This window comes from Gossypium hirsutum, chromosome A07, assembly GCF_007990345.1.
Source record: "Gossypium hirsutum isolate 1008001.06 chromosome A07, Gossypium_hirsutum_v2.1, whole genome shotgun sequence".
NCBI classification, from domain to species: domain Eukaryota; kingdom Viridiplantae; phylum Streptophyta; class Magnoliopsida; order Malvales; family Malvaceae; genus Gossypium; species Gossypium hirsutum.
The window spans coordinates 3682296-3703565 of NC_053430.1; the positions used below are offsets into that span (position 1 = coordinate 3682296).

A 21270-nucleotide genomic window follows, 5' to 3' on the forward strand; every position below is an offset into this window, starting at 1 on the left:
TGCTTAAGGACCTAAGGACCATATCTAAGCACCAGTTCAACAACAACCTTTTTTTCCCTTTTATTATTCCTTTTTTTTTTCCTGAATGTGAATTTCTGATCCATAATACACTAACCTTCTCTTATATTCTATCGTCCAAATAAATAAAGCAAGAAAATGAATTTTTTTTTTTGTGAGGACCCAAACCATTTTACGTTAGTGGTGGTGCCTTCTTCTAAGCTGATCAATGTGAAGCCATTTTCAGACCCACGACTGTTAGATAACCAATGTATGTATGTATGTCGTATACGTACATGGATTCCACAATATTTATGGTATAATATGTCGTATACGTACATGGATTCCACAATCTTTATGGTATAATTATTCTTTAGGCCCTTATAGATTTTAAATTAAAAAGTAATTTAATCCATGTTAATTTCTAAAATGAGAAAATAAATATATCAATGTTAATTGTTTCTATTAATAGATGATCATGTCAAATTGTAATATATGATAGTGTGGAATTATGGTTGGTTGGTTTTTAAAAAACTAAAATAAGTTAATAAAATATAGGATTCAAAATTTTTCAAAAAGTTATTTTGAAAAATTCAGTAAAATTTTCCAAATATTTAAAAAAATTCAAAATAAAAAAATTGGATTTTCCAAATTTTTATTAAAAATTATGTTCAATAAGAATTCATCAAAAAAATATTTTTTTACATTTTATTGTAATTGGTATAATATCACTTTTAAATTTGAATAACAATCAAAAATATTTTTGTCTAAATATAAAAAATTAAATAAAAGAAATAATTTTTTAAATAAAGGATATTACAAAAAAAGAAAAATTTATAAATAGTTAAAATTTCAAACGTTTCAAAAAAAAAATTGAATTTTCAATTTTTTATTTCTATCAAAATTTTAATTACTTTAATAATTTTTAATATCTTTTTTTCAAAAACTTTATTCTTCTTTCTTCTTTTTTTGTCATTTTATAAAATTTCTATATATTGATTTTTTAATAAAATTTAAAAATGATATTATACTCTTTACATAAAATTTATCAAAAATCTTTCTTACATGGAATTTTAATGAATATGATTTATTGTTCTTTTAAATTTTTAAAGAATATAAATTTCATGTATTGTTATATTCCTCCATCCTTGAGACACGTGCCAACAGACCAAGCATCGTTGATCTTCTATTGACCTCGCTTGAGAAACTGTTTCTCTTAACCATCCACCTTGAAAAGTTTAATGTTGCAACAATGATCACAAAGTGCGTCCCTAATGCCCTAGCCATTCAAGTTTTTATGTTTGAAACCACCCATCAATTTCTCCCGTTTCACATCATTAGCAACCCTCAAGAGAAATTGTCACAGTTGTATAAGATAGTCCATTGCTTCACAGAGGGTGACTAGATGGACATGGATTAAGTTCAACCTTCAATTCTTGCAACCCATGTCTTAATTTTCCAAGCAATCATCCCCGCCGCACCAATACCAAGCTATTCCACATCAATATCAACCCCAGCATGGGACTCGTCCTCAAATAGGTGATGAACGGTTCTAGCAGTATAACCCCCTACAGCAAAGGGGTAGGTAGACGATTAATACTATAGGATCCCCAGTAGAGTCGCCCAATTCAACACCATCAGGATAGAGCCCTATATAATCGTCACCATTATAATGGCCAAATTTTCAGTGATACTGGAAAATACAGTTTCGGAATTTCATTTTTATAAATCGAGTCTGTAAATATTAAAAATAAATATTTACAGAGATAATATAAAAATATATTAAAGATTGGTCGAGTAATTTCGTCGAATTTATAATTAATTAAGCCACAGAGACTAAATTGTAAAGTCCAATTGCTAAAGATTTTTAATTGACAAAATAATTTAAGGATTCAAATAGCAATTAACTAAAGGTCCTAAAATAATAATTAAACCAATAATTAATGAATGTTAGTGGGAGATGATGGCCATCTCCAATTGAAGTTAAAATGGTGATTATGTTAATTAATTAAGAAAATAAGTTAATTAAGCCTTAAATTATCATCTAAATAGGTGGATGAGTGGAAGGAAAGAGAAAAATTATCAGCATTTCTTCCTCGCATGGTCGAATGCTCATAAGAAAGAAAAGGAGAAAAATCCTTCAAAGCTTTTGATATTCGGCTAAGCAGTCACATTAGCTATTTTAGACCATTAAAACAAAATCAAGAACTGTAACGCCCCTAACCCGAATCCGTCACCGGAATAGAGTTACGGAACATTACCGGAGTTACCGATTCATTTATCAGATATTTCATTAATCCGATATTTTTTTTTCCACGTTTAAGTCTCGTATTCAAGTCATCCGGATCTTTATAAAGAAATTTGATCGTCGTTTTCATTTATTTCATGTTATAATACATTCAACTAATGCTCTAAACAAAATTATCATTTCAACCCTAAACTTTTAATTAATGACGATTTCATCCTTAGGTTAAAATAAAATAAAATTATTGCAATTTAATCCTTATTTCCAGCCGTTATTCTCACACAAATTGGTAACAATCTATGAATTCTATAAAATGTCAGAATTTTCCATAATTTCAACACTTTTCAATATAATCCTTAAAACATGTTTTTCCCTGATCTTGAGCTAAATTAATAATTTCATTCAATTTTGTAATTTAAATAATAAAATAATCCATTTCATGCAAATTGTTTCATTTCTAACATTTTTTTTGCAAAATTGCCCATAAAATTTTACTTTTATTCAATTTAGTCCATGAGCCTAAAACATACAAATTAGCCATGCTAGCTGAATATTCATACATATTTTCCTCGTCCTCCTCTCCATTCCACATCCTTAATTTATATAACATGCAACAAGTAACATTATCAATAATTTCACTATTTACTCATGTATATTCAAAACTGTCCATTTGCGTCATAGTCACTAAATTATTTATATCTTAAGCTACAGAACTCAAAATTAAGATCCGCTAATTTTCCCTGAAACTATCCTTACTTATCTTATTACCATAAAATTTTCAGAATTTTTTGTTAAGCCAATAAGTACAGTTTATTCTTTAAAGTTGCCCCTATTCTGCTGTCTGACAGTTCCGACCCTTCTTCACTAAGAATTAATTATCTCATCGTACGAGATTCGGATGATGTTCCCACTTATTTCTATTGAAAATAGACTCTTTAAGGATTTTAAACATATAAATTTAATCCCTTTTATTTTTCTCCAATTTTTGATGATTTTCCAAAGTCAGAACGGGGGAACCCGAAATCATTCTGACATTGTCTCACAAAACTTATTATATCTCATGATTTACAATTCCATTGCTTACACCGTTTCTTCTATAAGAAACTAGACTCAATAAGCTTTAATTTCATATCTTATTCATCCTATAATTAGATTTATACAATTTTTGGAGATTTTTAAAAGTTAGACTATTGCTGCTGTCCAAAACTGTTTTAGTGCAAAATGTTGATTTTTATTTTGCCCCAAATTTCACAGTTCATACAATTCAGTCCTTACTTAATTAACCCCTCAATTAAACTAATTTTCTCAATTAATACTTTTCCTGGACATTATAAGTTATTTCATAACTATTGAAATTTAGAATTTCCACATAAAACTCTAACTTCAAACTCTTTTACAATTTAGGTCCCAAACATTCACTTTCTATTCAATTCTTTCAATAAAATCAGCATATAAACAATTTAAAGTTCTAATTATATATAAAATCATCATATAATTCCAGCACATATTCATAGAAACTTTCAATTTCTTTCATAGAATTAAGAACTAATGAATTCAACAAATGGACCTAGTTGTAAAAGTCACAAAAACACAAAAATTTCAAGAAATAATCAAGAATTGAACTTACTTGCAGTAAAAATATGAAAAACCAGCTTAAGGGAACTCTTCCATGGTGTTTTTGCTGATGAGAATGCAGAAAAATAAAGAGAAATCTAGATAATTCCACTTTAGTCCTAGCTTTATTAAGTAAATTTTGCAATTTTCCAATTTTGCCCTTATTTTCTTGGTGATTTCATGCTCTTGCCGTCCAGCCCAAATAGACCTTGGGTCTATTTGCCTTTTAAACCCTCTTTCTTTTATCATTTAAGCTATTTAATCATTTCCCACAATTTTGCATTTGATACAATTTAGTCCTTTTTGTTCAATTAGCTATCAGTACTTTAAAATTTCTTGACGAAACTTTAATACTAACTTAAAAACACTCCATAAATATTTATAAAAATATTTATGACTTGATTTAAAATTTCCGAGGTCTCGATACCTCGTTTTCAATTCTAATTATTTTAATATATATATTTTGTACATTTCAGTATTTCAAAATTTTTCCTAACTTCACATTTAACTTATACTCACTAAATTAATAATATTTCCTACTCATTTGTCGGATTTAGTGATCTCGAATCACTGTTCTGACACCACTGAAAATTAGGCTGTTACAAGAACCGTCTCCGGTGTTAGGGATGGAAAATCAAAGTACGGTATTAAAATCTGTCTTATGATGTACCCACCATAATATCGGAAAAAGTTTTTTCGCCTTCCTATTAAAGAAAAAACATCAAAAGAGTGGGTGGCGTTTAATTTTTTTGTCTCGCGTTTATAACATTTAATTTTACCGTCATTATTATTTTACATTAATCGTAAATAAACGCATCATCCATCTAAAAAAATCTTAAATATGCAACAAACACGTTATTCACATAAAACAGATGAAAAATGATACAGATGATGTAGTGTCACTGATTCATACAATCATTTCCCTAAATTACAAATGCATAAATAAAAAAATTAAGATATTCTATAACTTCCATGAAAGTTTTAGAAATTAAAAGGTTATCGATATAATTGTTTGGGGTTTTAGAAATTAAAAACTCATTCATATAATTATTTGAAGTCAATTTCAATAAAATCGAGATTATATTATTATCATAATACTAAATCCTGAACTACTTAATTAAGCCTCTATTTCAATTGAATTAAAGTTACAAAATTTATTAAAGGATGTCTTGGTTTGAAAACTTTAAATTTCAATTTCAACTATATTCATCACTAGAAAAACTAAATGCATTGATAAAACTAAAAAAGAGATTGTAGTGATAACAAAGATGAGAGAATAGTAACAATAAATATAAGAGAATATAAGAAAAGATGGGATGGAAACTTATGTATGTTGTTTATTTATAGGATTTTAACTATCATAAATTACAAATACATAAATAAGAAAATTAAGGTATTCCATAATTTTCATGAGAGTTTTAGGAATTGAAAGTTCATCGGCATAATTGTTTGAAATTTTAAAAATTGAAAGGTAATCCACATAATTTTTTGGGTTATGAAAATTGAAAGAACATTCACATGTGAAATATTTACAATATTTCTCTAGAATGTCTATCATTGAAATGTGTCTTATTAAAATTTTATTAGTTAAAACTATGTGGGATAAAAACCTTATAAATGAAAGAGAGCACATAATTTCTCACTACAAGCTGAGTCATTAAAAACTTTTACTAGGAAAACTCAATGGAACAAAACATTGACTAAAAGAAATGAGTATAACATTGTTTTAAACTCTCCCTAATGGCAACATCACATTACATCTTTGAGTCGACGAGTTTCGACATTGTATACCAGCCTTTCAAATGTTGTAGTTGGCGATGGCCTTTAATTGAGTTATTAATGTTGTATTATCTATTGAAAATTTTGAGAGATTTCAAAAGAACCAAATCCAAATTCTTAAAGAAAGATATTGAGATTTGTTTATAAGTCATTATACTTCATTTAGCTAGTAAGAACTAAGTTGAGGGGTATAGTTGCACATTAGGCCCAAAATACTAGTCTATATAAAGGTAACTTTATTATTCACAGGTCATTATTTTGATTTAATACAACTTTTTGAAATTTTGATGTAATTAACTAGTCCTACACTTCAAAAGTCTTCCCCTAGTTCCTGCAGCTTGTTGATAATCCGGAGTGCATCTCCTTCCAACAAATTCTTCGATACCTAGTTTGTAGAGTAGATTCAAGAGCCTTTTTTTTTTCTTTGCTGTCAAAGCCTCTGCTGACTCGAGGTTAGTGACCGTCCCATGCTTAACAAGTGCGCAAGCCAACACAAATCCATTACAGTCTCTTATCAAAATGCCGCCTCCACCAGCTTTTAGTTCACCATCAAAACTCCCATCGAAGTTCGCTTGAACGAAGTCCGGAGGAGGAGGCTTCCATTTTTGCATAGTAGAAGCCTATTTAAGCGCTGACCAATAGCTATTCACTTTTCTAAATTTATCCCAGTAGCTTTTGATGGAGTTCATTAGATTACCGACCGTTTGCTTCTTTAAACCATTAATCTCCTTGTTCCTTACATTCCATAAACCCCCAATCCATCATAAAAGAAGATGGAATTGCTCCTTGTCAATGCAGTTGGTCGTTGATTCCAGCCAATCCACGCCATTACTGGTTTCAGATTCCATAACCTCGGTAGGGAACCTACAAGCTAGCAATGCTAACTTAGCATTACTACAGTCCTTCAAAGCAAGCATCTCACGTTTACAGCTAGTGTCTGGACTATTTAAACGTCTCGCAATATTAGAAGTCGTAGGTAGAATGTCACAACAAAGACTCCAAGCAAAGTGACACACTCTCGGCAGTAAGGAGGACTTCCAGATTTTCTTATATGGGCCAAATCTCGAAATTCTTTCAGCCATGGCTCTATAAGCACCTTTAACGGAGTATCTACCATTACTACTTGGATGCCAAATTAGTTTATTCTCTCCATTACCATCAAAAAGCTTAATATTAAGAATTGCTTTGGCTTCATCCATGCAAAATCAAGGATTTTGGGGATTGAGAAAATTAGGGTAATTAATTTAGGCGGGTATATTAAAAGGGTTTGCGATTCCTTACATAGACGATTTCAATTACTATGGGGGGTTTTGCTATTTTTGCATCCATTGTTAAATTATATTTTATTATTTTTATTGGTTAAATTAATTTACTTAAAATTTAAGTTTCAGACTTATATATTTCAAGTAAATTCAAGATATGAAATATTTTCATTCCAAGGAAAATTAATTTTTCATCTTTCCTTTATTTTGTTTTGAATTATCAAATTTTGAAAATTTTTCAACAATTTCACATACCATCGTTTCTTTTTATTTATTTATGTTTATGCTTTCATCTATAACAAAGTTAAGTTGTCAAAAAATTTCTCAAGTTTTTAGGAGTTTCTTCCCTTTGAGAGCTTTTTTTGATACAATATTAAATGTGAAGTGAGGATCACACGATTTAAATTTGAATTAAACAAGTGTCAAGACTAGAGGCGAAATCAATAAAAAATTTTAAGGAGAGCTAAAATTAAATTGTAATTTTTACTATAGCAAAAATATAATTTCATCATTTTAATAATTTATATATTTATAATTTTTAAATGATTAAATCAAATTTTTATATTTTTAGGGAAGGTCAATGTGTAATTTTATCTTTATTAATTTAAAATTTTAAAAATTTTAAAAGACCTAAATAAAATTTTTTTTATTTTAGACAGATTGAGCCTTACCAGCCCTCTAATTTCACCTCTAATTAAGATAACACTATATAAACGTTTTTATATTATAATAATAATAATAATAATAATAATAATAATAATAATAAGGAACAAAGAAGTAAAAAAAGTCAATCTAAATTGAACATTAATGGGAATCAATATATAAAGTATAACTTTACACCCATGAGTGTCGAGTTCTTAAGTCAAACTTGTCAACTAACATTCTCTTTCATTATCCCCTCCTTGATCTCAAATAAATTCTCCTTAATCTCAAATAAATTCAATAATGAAAAACTTATACTAACACATACAAGTGTCGAGTTACTCCTCCAAAATATAAAATGTACTTTAGAAAATCTCTCTCTAAACCTATTTTAATAAATAATACTGAAATCTACAATGCTAAAATAAATAAATAAAACCCTAATTTTTAATTTTTTAATTATAGAGATAAAATTTAAAATTATATATGAATTTTGATCAAATATGCAATGCTATACATAAATTATGATTTTGTGCAATTTTACACATGAAAATTTGATTTGATTCTATTTTCACAAATTATTGAAATAATTATCGATATAACATCATTTTATGTATATATATTGTATACATAAATAATTATATTTATCTAATATGAAAAAAAGTGATATTTTTATTTCTTTAAATATATATATTTGAATCACAATTAAAATTTTATATATCTATTTGAACCACAATTAAAATTTTATGTATGTAATTACACCAAATCGATTCGATTAATTAATTTAATTTTAATCGAAATTTAAACACTTTAATGTTACCTATATTATTTAACATTATTTTAACCTTAAAAACATGCTTTTAAAAAGTCAAAAGCAACAAGGAGGGCCCTTACTCTGAAGATTAGACACCATAGTATGGTCACATATATTTAGATTGGAGCACTTCAATCAGCCTAGGCCCAACCTTCAGTTTAAATAGAGTGTGAATTTGACAACCCGACCACCCACCCTTTTATCTTGTTTAAATGATGACAATAGGAATGAGTAAGGTTTCCACGCTTAACATCTGTTTTTTGATAATTTAGCCATTTCAGTCTGCAACTCTTTCCACTTCTCCTCAACCCTAAGCCATAATAGCAGAAATACTAAGAAACATCTTATTAACATGTATATAGTTCAACTTAATAGATTCTATTTTCATCTGATGAATGATTGGTGATTTCGAGTTTAAGTTATCTGCTCGTTTTGCAGGTAAATTTTACTGGCCTTCGCCATGGAGAGCTATATAATGAATTAGGAGAGCCTTCCTCTATAGACCAAATTCCTCTTCAACATGGCTTTTTAGATTTTTTTTTAAATAATTTTTATCTAAAAATATTTTCCTTTTTTTTTTTACTTTTAGAATTAGAATTAAATTCACAATTTTTGTAAATTATTTGAGGTTAAATTTATTGATTTTTTTAGAATTAGAACTAATGATCAAATTTGTAAAACATTGAGAGTTAAAGTTTTTTTTAAAAAATAAATTTATTAATTCATTCAATAAATGGAATTATATAATTCAGAGAAAAATTCATTAAATTAGTTAAATTTTTAGATTTAAGATCAAAGTGATGAAATTTGTAAATTATTTCAGGATGACTTAAATTTTAAATTTTGAAAACGTTGGCGTTGAAATTGAAAGTTTTTGAGTTTTTAAGTTTAGTGACCAAAATAGAATGTACCCAAAAGTTGGGTGACCACCCCGGGAATTTACCCTTAATTTTATATGTTATTGTATAATTTAGAAAGGACAATAAAAGAAAGACAGGCGAAGAAAACAAATAATAAAGCGCCAAACGTGGGTTATTTCCTTCTCGTTGAAAAACCGAATCAGTCAAGTCAGTCTCCGTTTTCACCTTTTCTTTTTTCCGCCAAAAATTACAGCTTCAATTATTCAATGTAAAACCTTTACCCCAGCCCCCCACTTTAAACATATACTTTTAAAATTTTAATTTTTTATTTTAAAAACCAAAATCCAATTAATTTTTGTTAATTTTAAATATATATTATTAATTAAATTTTAATTTAAAATTAAGACTTTAAATATCATATATTCAAATTTTAAAAAAAAATATATCAAATGTTATCAATTAAATTTTAATTTTTAAATTAAATATATAAAAGTTAATTTTAAAAAATCAGTATTGGAGGCATATTTTAAACCTAAATTTTATCAGCCAGCTAATTAATTCGAAGTTTGAAAGACAACGAAAAAGAAAGCTTTTTTTATTATTTCTTTTAAGTTTTTTTAGGATTATCTAATTCCTAACAGCTCAATCATTATCAAAATCAATCAATTAAAAATAAAAAAAATAAGAATAAGAATAAGCAAGGAAGGAAGGAAGTTCATTCTTAGGTAGGAGGAGAAGAGCAGCTAGCTTGAAAAGAGCCGCTGTCTTTTTGATATATCAGCCAAGGTTTTGAATTTTTAGATGGCGATACTATACGCGCTGGTTGCGCGTGGATCGGTGGTGCTGGCGGAGTTTACGGCGGCGTCTACGAACGCTAGCGCGATTGCCAGGCAGATTCTAGAGAAAATACCTGGAGAAAACGACTCTCACGTTTCGTATTCACAAGATCGGTACATCTTCCACGTCAAACGCACCGATGGACTCACCGTTCTTTGTATGGCTGACGAAAGTGCCGGAAGTATGTCAATAACCTATCTCACTTCTTCTTTTTTTTTTCTAATGGAAATTATTGTGAAAGTTAGTTTCCATTCTTTTCTACTGAAAGTGAAGCTATATTAGATTGATGCGATGCGCTTGTGTTTCAGTTTCAATTACTTTTCTAAGTACTATTTGTTTGTTTCAAGTTCTGAAATAAAGGGAAATTGGAGATAAATACTATGTAATTCAGAAGAAAGTGAAGTTTAATGCTTGGTTGACGATCTAGGGTTTGATTTGAAGTTCAAAAGTGCAATCTAAATTTTCTAGAAGTTGAAAATTGGTAAAAAAAAAAAAACGGATTTTTCCTCCTGATCATGTCTTTTCAGCAATAATAGCAATGGATAATGCTATGTTCCAAGCAATTGTTGCTCATCTTCTGATTTTGAAGGATCCCTTCTGGTGTTTATTGCTGAGTTGCAAACAGAATATTTATGTTCTTCAGAACAGTCTTATGATTTTCTACTAATCATATGGAGAATTTTAGCTAGAATTTGTTTTGGTTTGTAAGCTAAGTTACTTAAACTGCTGTGAGTGCTGAATACAGATATATTCAAATTTTCTGTACTTTTCTTTTTATGTATTTGGAGTCTCATATCCCCTCATGTCTGGATATGACTTGGAACTAGTGTTCTAGTAAGTCAAGAAAATGAAAAGTCAGAGAAACATGGTTTGCGAGTGCTTTTCCATTTTTTCTCTTCTTGCTAAGAAATCTATGGTCCAAACTTTTCTGATAATAAATTGTTTGAATATGGCGGATGTGTTTATTTTATCTTTTGCAGGGCGCATTCCTTTTGCATTTCTTGAAGACATTCATCAGAGATTTGTGAGGACTTATGGCCGAGCTGTCTTTTCAGCCCTTCCTTATGGCATGAATGATGAATTTTCAAGGGTTTTGAGTCAACAAATGGAATACTACTCGAGTGACCCTAATGCTGATAGGATAAATCGACTAAAAGGTGAAATGAGTCAGGTAGGTTTTAAATTCTTTGAAGCTGGTTATCAATTCTTTTATTTCTAGATTCTCATTAAAAGGTTCTTTTTCGTGTTCAATCCGAGAACAGTGGTGTTCATTTGAATGCACAAGGATGAACTTTTACCTACTTCAAGGATTAACTATATTGTTGTTTGCATCACATGGAATATCAATTTTCCTTTTTGATCTCTATTACAGACCATTTAACATGTCACATTTAAGGTGATCCTTAGATTTAATTGTCACCTGCAGTTATTGCCTTTTCAATCAAGGGCATTCAACTTACATGTTTTGTTTTCTTTTTCTTTTGAGACCATGCTCTCATGATGTTTATTGTATTCTAATAGGTGAGAAACGTAATGATAGAGAATATTGATAAAGTTTTGGAGAGAGGTGATCGGTTAGAATTGCTGGTTGACAAAACTGCCAACATGCAAGGAAATACCTTTCGCTTCCGAAAGCAAACTCGCCGTTTTAGAAACACAGTATGGTGGAGAAACGTCAAACTTACGTATGCTTTCTGAACCATTTAACCTCACTTTTTTATGTCTACATGAACAGTTAGCATTCTTTGTAAATTTGCTCCTGGAAATAGAAGAGGTACTAGGATTAGATGAATTTATATCTCACTAACTTGCTTTGCACATTGCAGGGTTGCTCTAATAATCCTCCTCCTAATAATTATTTATGTTGTGCTGGCTTTTGTTTGCCGTGGGATCACACTACCTTCATGCCTAAAATGAGGTCAAGAGCTTGAGATTCAAACTCCTTCGGTACTTGCCCCCTTTCCTCTTGCTTATAGTTTTATTTGTTTGTTTTTAGTTATATATAATATTTATATTGAGTTGAGTTGAGTTGATTTTATTGTTTATTTATTCAATGTGAAGAGCTAGAAATGTTATGCTTGTTCCTGTGTTACCATGTTTCTTTAGGAATTCGAAATTGTTTGGTTTTGTTTTGAAGACATGGCTTGATTACTCGAACTTTATGGTGTGTGTGTGTTTACTTTTGGGTTAAAAGTCTATATTTTTCTTCATTGCTACTCCTGTTTTGTATGTTTTTGAAGTTTTTTTAGTTATACAAACAACATTAGACTGATGTGCAAGTTGTTTACAAATGTTTATGCGAACTCAACTGCTTGTTATCAAGGTATGCCCTTTGGTTACATGCATTACAAACATCATGGGAGCTCACTCAAAAAAGCTGTAGATTGTAAAAATGCAACAAGTTTGATATTTAAATTTTGACTTGTCCCTTTATTTTTCTTCATGATCTTTAAACATCCTTTCTCATGAAAGGGCAGCCGCGGTTTTTCAAATTATGAAAATGAATTATGAAATTACATGTCCAAGGGGTAAATGTGGTGTTTCTCAAAGTTTGACCGTCTCAAAGCTTCAAGCTTACCTGCAATCAATGATCAGTTGAATTAAAAAGGCTGTCTTGTTGACTAAATGGAGTGGCAAAAATATTTGAATTCAAGTTTTTTGTTGACATCAGCTTTGGTTTTGATTCCTAGATAATTCTTTACCCTCACCCTTTATATATTAAGGTTGTCTCCCTCCTTACAGAAATAACTTGTTTGAAAAGAGCTTCCCTAAACCAAACATTCTTCCTTGTATATAAGGACCTTGGCAAAAGTGTTATGGAGGTTCCTATACTATGAATCAGATTATATTTTGTTCTTTCTACTCCAAAAATAGATAAATTAATCTTTATATATTAGGTCAAAGTGCAAATTGGTTCTTTCTATTAAAATTTTCATCTATTTGTACTGTTAAAAATTGGCATGATTGACAGAATAACCGGACAAAGACATTTTACGTATAATATGTATTTTATGCCAACGTTCGTGAACCAATTTGTAATAATAGAAATGGAAGAAAATTTTAACAAAATGATTAGTTTACTTTTTGAATTTTTCTTATATTTCTAGAAGAATAATGCAATCTGACTTTTATTCAATAAATTTTAAGCGAGTACATTGAGACTCACAAGCTTTTAAGTGTTCCAAACAATAAACTGGGTTATACACATGAATGCCATTGGTCCGTCGGTCGACATGCCTGCGCTTGAAATCTTTACACTATTGGAGGTAGTATATATCGTGAGGGGATTTCTTTGATGTTAATCAAGAACAATCACCTCGAATTTACATCGTGTTTTCTGTTCAAAATGCACTGCAGCTTCCCTCAGGTGTTTCATGCGAAGAGCTAAACCATACTTATTTAAAAATTCCTTGAAATGGATTCAAGCTATCGTTATCTTGAATAGGAGTGATCATTCCACTGGAAAATGCATCCTATTAAGTAAACCAGAACCTTTTGAAAACCAACCTTAATGTAATTCATATTCTTTTAATTTCATTAAATTTTTTTATTACTAGCACATTCAATCTAATTTTGTGAAAGTGGATTTATTATGCAGATCTGATTTATTTTCTAAACAAAATTAGTTCTGGGTCACTTGCCAATTTTAAGTCAATTTTTTCATGAGAATTAATTAAAGTGGCTGAATTTATTAATACTAGATGTTCAATAATGTAATTTGATTAAACTAAAGGTTCAAATTGATACTAAATTAAGTAATCTAAAATGTAGGTTGCTCGACAACTTTGTTCTACTTCTTTTAATTTCTTCGGATCCTTCATTGCATGATTTACTACAAACAGAAACAATGACGAGCCGTAAGAAAAACCTCTGATACAGCAATTTGCAATGTTTTGCACTGATCTGTAACATTAACTTGTGGTGGGCTTCGTAGCTTGAATTTAAGCAATGCTCTACAAGTTATTAATGGACACGGAAGCCATTCAAATGAACAATGTCAAAGACAGAAGGAAAGTATTTTTGTAATAAATGTTAATCTTTAGTCACATATTGGACTTGTACAGTGAATGAGGGCTGAAATATGTAATAAGCATTTCCATTTCAACAACCATATCGGAAGCATATTCTTGACTAAGCAGATTCTTTAAATAATAGTTGGATTGCATTTTACTTTTCCTCTCATATTTCTTTTATATGAGATGAAAAATTGATATGATTTAGAGCTTATCCATTAAAAATGAAATGAATATACTTAAATTTGCTTCGACCAACTCAAGGATGCATTCCCTGCTTATTTTCGAATCTAACTTTGAATGATCTTACGATACATTTACAGCTGTAAAGGTGTGCAAATTGATATATTTACGAATTTTAAATATATGTTTCCTCTGTATATAAGATGTTTGGGTCTTCCAATTGCAACTGTCACCGAATTTTAAAAATTTAGTTGAATAAAAATTTTATATAGATTTGAGAACTTTATAACCCACTGACTCCTTGATTCTTCTAATTACAACCTTTTTCTTTAGAAATAATTGATGAATTGAGAACTACCCAGGAAATTCAACTTCAACATTTCATGGCTATATTTTGAAACATCATGCCAATAAATCATGAAGTTTAGGGTCTGATTATAGCTTGGGGATTGATATATAAGAAGATGGCGACTCAGTGGGATAACAATCGTGGGATTGTCTTCCGACTAAATATCACTGTGAGTTTCGACTACACTTGGACTTCTCGATCCAAATTAAATACCACCAACTTGACCTTTGATCATGGTGGAATTTGACCTGCGGTCCGCAAATTTTCACTTATTCTATTTCTATTTCTATGGTCCGTTAGTCAGTAATGTGGGTTGGCTTAGATTACTTAGTGTTGCGCGCCTAGGAGGGCAGTGCGCTTTGGGATGCGGAGGAGCTATTTTCGCCCAGCCCCCTAACCTAATGCGGCACCGGGTTCGGACCGCAGGGAACCGTAGCATGGGGGGACGTCTAATCCTTTTGTCGCCGCAAGGCTGGCTAATCGTACGCAGCAGGCTCGAAGACCTCTGGTTCTGGAAGGCACATGAGTCCGAACGCTATGTTGAATGTGCGACCGACACTACACTACGTAGGTACCTGTGCAGGTGAGGCGTCGGCCGGTCCTAGAAACGGCGGCAGCGGCGGGAGGAGTTAACGACCGGACATGCTGCAACCTAGGGATCACCAGGCAGCTCTTTCGCTTTATAGGGATTGGGGGGCATAGCACAATTCCTTTTGGAGGAGGGTTGGTTTGCCTGGGTGACTGATCCTTCGGGGAAGTCTATCATGCAATCAAAAGAATTAATCTTTTTGAGAAATCGATGTCTTACTCCATTACTTTGAAGGAACAAAACAAGAGAACAATAGCCTGACAAATGGTTCGGTCCGATTCGGGTGCCGTTTAGGCAAGATCCGAATCGAACCCATCATTGATTTGAGATATTGATAGGGTGAATACCCGGTCTATTCAATGCTAGGCATAATGAGTATAAGGACCTCAAAAATGCTCTTTTCGTCCTATGAATCTTAAGGTGTATGAAGTTTCATGTTTGATTTTTTAATCAGGATGGTAGAGACTCCATTTAACTTAGGTTGATCTAGGCCAGAAGCAGACCTACGTCAAGATAACCCTTCCCCTTTAGGAAGATCAATCTTGGCTTGGCGAGTGGCAAAATACTACCCCCTTCCTCCTAATGCTTAAGGTGCCTGTGTACGAGGCTGTTATGTCATTCTGGAGAGTAGTAATAAAGTGTTATTGATTCTATTTTCTTCCGATCTACGAATATGCTCTACACCATTTGTTGATGCTAAGATGGAGGGTTTGATACCATCTCGGCGTAGGCAAAACGACTTAAGAGTGCTAATGGTTTGACAAAAACCGCAGGATGGTTCCAATTCAAATTAGATAAAATATTTAAAAGATTTATATTTGATTTAGCCATGGGCGAAGCCAGTACGAATGAAATTTTAATTTTTTATAGTCTATATCTTTATCATTTTTAAAGGATTAAATCCAATTTTTATAATTTTAAGAGGTCAAAATGTAATTTTACCTTTACTAATTTAAAGTTTTAAAAAAATTAGAGAGCCTAAATGATAATTTTTTATTTTAGGGGGGTCGGGCCCCATGCCAGCCCCCCTTAAAATTGCCTCTGGATTTACCGATAATCTTCTATAATTCCACACACGATCACTCGTAAAATTATATTATGTCATATCATTAAAAATGAAGTTAAGGGGGTCAAGATTCATATAATTAAATCAAAATTGTATCATTTTAAAAGCTAAAATGTAATTTTACGATATATTAAAATATAAATTTATAACTTTTGAAGGGATTAAAACATAAATCTCCTATTTTAAGGGGTCAAGACTCTTAGTTACTCCAGGCATCGGGCTCACCAAAAATTTTTCAAATTCGAATGTAAAATTGACATCAACCGATATATCATTTATGATTCAATGAATAATAAATTGACTTAATTCACAATTTGGCCCCTAAAGTATACTTGTTTTCCCACTTTGATATTTAAACTTTTTTTGTCCCAATTTGATATCTAAAGTACACTCAATTTCTCAATTTGGTACCTAAAGTATGCTTCCATTATATTTTGTAGTCCATTTTTTGGAAGAGTCAATTTGCGTCTTTATGTAAAAAATATATATATATTTTCTTTTATTAAATATATATACACATTTAAAAATATAAAAAATTAAATAAATATATAAAACTTGATAAAAATATTTATAAAATCTAGAAAGAAATATAATTTATGAAAATAAAATTTACAAAAAATATAATAATTGAAAAGAAATTAGTTGAAACTAATAATATTATTACAAAACATGTAAAAAAATTGTAAAAAAACAATAAAAAGGTCTAAAAATATTTTTTATATAATTATAAAGCTCTAAAAAGGTAGTTAAATTTCAAGTTTTTTTTTTTTGCAATTACTTGAAATATAAATACATTGTTTTTAAATTTTTTATAACAATATTCATTTTTATATATTATTTTGATTTTTTAAAATTTAAAATTATATATTTTAGAATTTAAAAAAAATCTATTTTTAAATTTTTTTATATATTATATTTAATCTTTTTAATTTTTAATCAATATAATATATAATACTAAAAAATTTTAAAAATAACATGTGATATGTTCTAATAGCAACACGTTGATAATCGACAATGGATCAAATTTAAAAGTGCTTTTAATATTTAAATATTTAATGTTACACTTTTCTATTTTTATTTTTTAAAAGTGCTTTTAATATTTAAATATTTAATGTTACACTTTTCTATTTTTATTTTAAATAAATTTAATTATTACGTTACTTTTTCTTTATTAACCAAAAACGCTTTTTCATTAGTTAAAATTACCTACAAATTTTTTTAAAATATATATATTAACTATAAAATAACTATATATATATATACTTAAATGCTAAATCGTGAATTAAGATATTAAATTCTAACATTCCCTAATTGAGATTCCAATAAGATGGTGTTAAAACCACCAATGCATTTGACTTTCGTACGTGTCCCTTCTCAGACACACCCTTTTCCACAAAGCATTCATTCAAACCAATCTCCTCCACTCGGTTTTAAGGTTTCCACATTGTTTCTATTTAACCTAAGCTACTAATACCATAAGCCAATCACCACCCTCATAATAATAAAAACCCAACCCCTATTTCTCCTCCCTTCTATTTGGAACACCGAAGCTGTCTTTTCTCTCTTCTCGTGGTGTTCTTCTTCCTTGTTTCTTCTTCAAAGAGAAAGAGACAAGACAAAAAGAAAAAAGAAAAAAAAGACTGAAAGAAATCACCTTCGGTTCCTCTTCTCTGACCATCTGCGCCATTACTGGGTTGGTTTATCAGCTTGGTTTTTTTTTCCCTTTTCCACTGTCATTTATAAACTACATTTGTACTGTAAGTTGTTCTTGCTTTTCTTACAAGTTTGTTTGTTTGTTTGTGTCGACTGTTGTTTTTAGTTGTATATTTTTTTGATAAATTTGCAGCATGATGGTTTGTTGGCCTTACTTTGATCCTGAATTTGATAATCTCCCAGAGAAAATATATGGTCCCCCGTAAGCAATCTATACCTTTAATATAACCACTTTTACACTATTATTTGACTTATGGCCATCTTATGAACCTATATATATATATATACCTTGGCTGCCTTTCAGATGTAGAGTTTGCATTGACAATGACAGCATGGAGGAATGCACGGTGATAAAGGTAAGCATGCATGCATGCATGCATGCATGTATGTATGTATGTATTGTGATTATGGATGGTATGTGCAGGTAGATAGCGTGAACAAGCAAGGGATCCTCCTGGAAGTGGTGCAGGTGTTGACAAATATTAATCTTACCATCTTAAAAAGTTACATTTCCTCTGACGCTGGATGGTTCATGGATGGTATACATATATTAATCCTCTCACTGATTTAATTCATTTATACAATATATTGGGGGCTTATTTTGGTGTCTTTTATTTGCAGTCTTTCATGTTAAAGATGAGCACGGCGACAAAATCAGAGATCAAAATGTAATTAACTATATCCAGCAGGTGAATATGGAAGGAGTTCGATGCCTGCATGTTTATTAATTATTTCATAGGATTAATTCCAATAAACGTCCCTAAACTATAACTGAGATTTTAATTTGGTCCCAAACATCAAAATGTTCTAATTGACCTCGAAATATCATTATTGTATCAATGAGGTACTTCCGTCAGCCTAGTCAACAGTTTGCTAATTAAACTTTCTTTTAATGTTACATCTAAGTTGTTCTTATAATATAGTAGGTACACCCAAACTAACATCTAGGTTGATGGAAGAAATTTATTAGTACAATACTGATTATTTTAAAATTTTAATTATAACGAAGTTTAGGACTAATTTGAAAGGGCATGTATGCATGCTACCTAAAGAGAGTTTTCACTTAAAATTTTAATGACACAGGCCATAGGTACAGTTAGAGAGATCGAAAACACGGTGAAGGCCATGACCTATCGCAATGACGTATTCAACTCCGATCAACTGAGCGAGCACACCGCTATAGAAATGAAAGGAACCGATCGACCGGGTCTATTTTCGGAGATATCAGCAGCCTTAGCTGATCTCCACTGTAACATTGTCGAGGCACATGCATGGAGCCACAATGCTCGTTTGGCTTGCGTGGCCTACATTTCCGATCAATCCACCGACACCCCGATCGACGATCCCCACCGCCTTGCCACCATCGAGGGCCACCTCACCACTGTACTACGAGCCACAACTACACCTACCCAAAGTGAGTCGGAAATAGCCAGCCCACAAGAAGTCAAGACAGCTGAGTTTGGTGAAGGGACCAATATGACCGATGTGGAACGCAGGTTACACCAACTTATGCTATCAGCAGGTGATTTCCATAGGCCAGAATTTGTGGCAATGACGCCGCCACCATCACCAAGATCAGACGGTGATGAAGAAGGAAGAAAAACGGTTGTATCAATTGAGAACTGTCACGAAAAATGGTACTCCATCGTCAGCATTGAATGTAAAGATAGACCCAGGCTCATGTTTGATACAGTGTGTACGTTTACTGATATGCAATACGTGATTTTCCATGCATCAATCAGTTCCCGCGATGGCAGATCCTTGCAGGTATATTAATAGTTTTCTCTTCAACTTTTGCTTCATTTCTTTTAAACTCTCTTATTTGCATTACCATTTGTTATGAAATAAAGGAATACTTCATAAGACATGTAGACGGAAACGCTTTGAGTTCTGAAAGTGAGAAAGAGAAGGTTATAAAATGCTTGGAAGCAGCTATTGAGCGACGGGTTTGCGAGGTATAATGCTACAATCTTTTATTTTTGGTATAATCTGCCTCCAACTTTAAAATGATTTTTTTATAAAGTTTGGGACCAAAAAAGTAATTATGCATTTATTTTATTATTTTCTCTGATGGCAAATGAATCATAATCAGGGGGTTCGACTAGAACTGAGTGCAGAGAATCGGGTCGGGTTATTGTCGGACATAACTCGGGTTCTAAGGGAAAACGGCCTGAGTGTAGTAAGAGCAGATGTGAAAACCCAAGGAGAAAAGGCAGTGAATGCTTTCTACTTGAAAGACATTTTGGGGAATGAAGTCGACACAAATGTGGTGGAGTTGGTGAAGAAAGAGATGGACGACGTTATAGACTTTGAAGTGAAGAACGATGGTGGGGGTGGCAGCAGCAGTCAGCAAGGTTGGTGCCTGTCAAGCTCGCCACCGCAAAGGTCGCCGGGACTCTTCTCTCTTGGAGACGTTCTTAAGTCTCAAATCCAACGCTTTTCTCATAATTTTATCCCTACCAATTAGTGAAGTTCGTTTAAATAAAATCACTTGGATGGAGGGAGAGGGATTGTAAATAAAAAAATAAAAAAACAGGGTTCGTTTGTGAATAACCATAGAAATCGCTCCTAGGAATATGTAAATATATAAAGCTAAGGATTCAAATTTGTACATATAACATATGAAATGCTGTGTATAAAAATAAACTTTTATTTTTTTGGGTTAAAAAAATTCAGTAAAAAATCTTTTTAATCCCTTTCAATTTTGATATCAATTTTGATATCGAGTAAATTTGTCCCTATAAAAAAATCGAAGCAATTTAATTCATGTTAATTTTTAAGGTGAGTAACTAAAGACAACTAATCACTGTGTTAATGTCTTCAATTAATTACACATAATTTTGATTGATATAATAATAAAATTAGCCCTCGATGTTTATTATATTGTCAATTTGGTCTTGATTCTAAAAGATTCAACAAATTTTGTATCAACATTTACACAAACTTTGTGGGTTAAATTTGTTAAAGCAATACCAAATTGACAAAATGTGTAAACTTTGAAAGATATATTTGTTATTATACCAATCAAAATTAGATATAATTTATAGAAAACATTAATTCAATAAATAATTATCCTTAATTTGCTCACTCTCAAATTTGATAAAGATTAAATTATTTTAATTTTTTTAGAAAAATTAATTTATTTGATATCGATATCAAGAAGTACTAAAGGTATTTTTTTTTAAAAAAAATCACAACAGTCTAAAACATATAAGTAATCCCATACAATCTTTTAAGAGCTTATTCCCTAAACCCATAGGTGGGTAATCCAAAATGGTAGTCCATTGCCTCTTTTTAAGCTCATGTA

General features: G+C 30.9%; 2 protein-coding genes across 2 annotated transcripts; both read left to right on the forward strand.

The window, feature by feature from the left end:
- The first annotated feature begins 8791 nt into the window (after nucleotides 1-8791).
- On the forward strand, nucleotides 8792-12260 carry LOC107958571 (vesicle-associated membrane protein 711). Its single transcript, XM_016894381.2, has 4 exons — nucleotides 8792-10231; nucleotides 11031-11221; nucleotides 11572-11735; nucleotides 11877-12260. The coding sequence occupies exons 1-4, from the start codon at nucleotides 10015-10017 to the stop codon at nucleotides 11965-11967; spliced, it is 663 nt and encodes a 220-aa protein (XP_016749870.1). The 5' UTR covers nucleotides 8792-10014; the 3' UTR covers nucleotides 11968-12260.
- Nucleotides 12261-17757: 5497 nt separating this feature from the next.
- Nucleotides 17758-20630, forward strand: LOC107956583 (ACT domain-containing protein ACR2). Its single transcript, XM_016892194.2, has 8 exons — nucleotides 17758-18007; nucleotides 18097-18165; nucleotides 18268-18319; nucleotides 18388-18502; nucleotides 18585-18652; nucleotides 19047-19730; nucleotides 19814-19918; nucleotides 20056-20630. The coding sequence occupies exons 2-8, from the start codon at nucleotides 18098-18100 to the stop codon at nucleotides 20428-20430; spliced, it is 1467 nt and encodes a 488-aa protein (XP_016747683.2). The 5' UTR covers nucleotides 17758-18007; nucleotide 18097; the 3' UTR covers nucleotides 20431-20630.
- The last annotated feature ends 640 nt before the right edge of the window (nucleotides 20631-21270 follow it).